This window comes from Aureococcus anophagefferens, assembly GCF_000186865.1.
Source record: "Aureococcus anophagefferens unplaced genomic scaffold AURANscaffold_210, whole genome shotgun sequence".
Lineage (NCBI taxonomy): Eukaryota > Pelagophyceae > Pelagomonadales > Pelagomonadaceae > Aureococcus > Aureococcus anophagefferens.
Window position 1 is genome coordinate 1 of NW_008705749.1, and position 2,326 is coordinate 2,326.

At 64.5% G+C, this 2,326-nt stretch overlaps 1 protein-coding gene across 1 annotated transcript; it reads right to left on the reverse strand.

Annotated features, from left to right (window-relative positions):
* Positions 1–96: 96 nt before the first annotated feature.
* On the reverse strand, positions 97–2,171 carry AURANDRAFT_68550 (hypothetical protein; the record flags this gene model as incomplete). Its single annotated transcript, XM_009044248.1, has 3 exons — positions 97–471; positions 609–1,471; positions 1,761–2,171. Coding segments are annotated over 3 exons (1,649 nt in total), but the record flags the coding sequence as incomplete, so codon positions are not given.
* Positions 2,172–2,326: the final 155 nt, after the last annotated feature.

Genomic DNA, 2,326 nt, shown 5'->3' on the forward strand with positions numbered 1-2,326 from the left:
GCGTCCGGGCCGTCGAGGAGCTGGATCGTCCCCGAGGTGCAGCAGGCGCCCGCGTAATCCGAGGACCCGCAGTCGTGCGCCGTCGTGCCGGCGCACTGGTAGAGGTACGCCTCGCTCCCCGAGCACGCGAGGTCGTCGTAGCCCACGCCGTAAGCGCCATCGGTGAGCTGCACCGTCGTATCGTTCGCGTACCAGTTCCAGGACCCGGAGGGGCTGGCGTAGCCCACGCCGCCGTAGGCGTCGCGGCAAAAGACGTGGGCGTCGACGATGTCCCAGCCGTCGTCGCAGACGTTATACCAGCCCGACGTGTAGGTGACGACCGTACCGCAGGTCGAGCCGTCCTGGATGAAGCCGTACTGGCCCGCGCGGGCGACCGCCGGGAGCAGCAAGAACCACAGTTCAAAAGCGTCCACCATCATCCATCGAAACTCGCAGTAAAGGTGAAGAAAATCAAGGGGATCTTCAAGTATCCTACTACTTGAAGATACTTGAAGATCCCCTTGAGAAAATGTCCAAGTATTATTGAAGTACTACTTCAACCTAACATGCCGTTTCTATCCCGCGGGGATGAGGCATTATGCCGCCGCCTCGACTTTAGGTCGCCTTACAACGTATCGATGTAGGACCCGTCGGGTCGGATGATCGTGTAGGGGAAGTAGCGGTCGTTGATGGAGTCGAAGGTGCACGTGGGCTCCGTGACGCGGATGGCCTTCTTCTTCTGGACGATGAAGTTGTAGCGCGTGCGCTGGACCCACCAGAGCTGGTAGTTGTGGCGGGGCTGGTGGAGCTCGAGGTCCGTGGAGCGGAACGCGTAGTTCGTGCGGTTGTCGTTGAACGTGACGAGGTAGTAGATGCTGTCCTCGTCGTACTGGTCCAGGGCCATGTTGACGCAGTCCTCCTTGTCCGTGGGCATGCACGTGATCTTCCCGAGGAGGCCCTGGAAGGAGAAGTGCGTGTCCATGTCGTTCGTCGGGCAGTTGGCGATGTCGTTGACCTCGCAGCGGTGCGCGCAGCCGTCGTTCTCGTACGCGAGGTCGCCCGCGACGGTGCCGCCCTCGCCGTAGGAGCCGGTCCGGTGGGGGTGGGCCGAGCAGCCGGGCCAGTAGAAGCACTTGCCGCCGTAGGTCTTGCCGACGAGGTAGGGGCTGTCGTAGTAGCCCGTCTCGTTGTTGCCGCCGATCTTCGGGCACTCCGTGTTGTAGTAGCGCCGGCCGCCCCAGGCGTCCGTGAAGTTGGAGCACTGGAGCGTGTCCTGGTCCTCCTCGAGCGTCGGGCAGTAGGGGTACTCGGCCGCGGCCTCGTCCTTGGCGAGGTAGTGGTTCAGCGTCGACAGCCGGTTGCTGTAGGGGCCCGCGGTGTCCTCGAGCATGTTCTTCGGGCAGAAGAACGTGCCCGTCTTGAGCTCGTTGTTGTAGCCCGGCGGGCAGCAACACTCGGGGCTCGACTCCTTGATGTAGACCATGGAGCCGACCTGCGGGGGGGACGACGGGGTGACGCGAGTATAGATTTGAACGTCGACTTGCCGCAGCCGTTCTCGCCCACGAGGCCGACGATCTCGCCCTTCGACGGCGCCGGATCATCGATCTCGACGCGACGGGGTGACGCTTCGACGGCGCCGGACCATCGATCGACGCGACGGGGTGACCCTTCGACGGCGCCGGACGATCGATCGACAACCGGCGCGACCGATCGAAGAAAGACGCGCCGGTCCGCGCGCGCATCGTCGACTCCTCGTAGTTGCAGGCGATGCGGTCGACGACCTGGATGCCGTAGGCGAGGTCGATGGTCGTCGTCGTGTAGCCCGTCGTCAGGGCCGTGTCGATGCGCTTCTCGTTGATGACGAAGCTCTCGTCCGGGTTGTAGGGCGACCCGTTCTCGCGGTGGAGCTCGATGAACGTGCCACAGTGCGGGTGCTGGCTAAAGTCCTCGTTGTTCGGGCTGCCGGGCTCGCCGCAGTTGATGATCATCGCCGTCTGCGTGAAGGCGACCTGGACGCAGTTGGGCCGCTCCGTGCCGTCGACGTCGAAGCAGCTCGCCGACGCGTTGACCGTCGCGTTGTTGTCGCTGCAGTAGGGCTGGATCGGGAAGGGCCGCATGCCGAGCCGCGTGCCCTGGCAGTGGCTGAACTCGTTCGTGCGCACGAGCTCGCCGTTGGACTCGAGCCGAAACATGACCTCGCCGTCCTCCGGCGCGCTCTCGCACTCCTCCGCGAGGAAGGTCTCGTCGTCGGCGCGCCGCCGCTCGCTCGCGTCGATCTCCGCGCCCTCCGCGTCGACGAGGTCCACGTTCGCGAGGATCTCCCCGGGAAGGGGGATCCTCAGAGCGA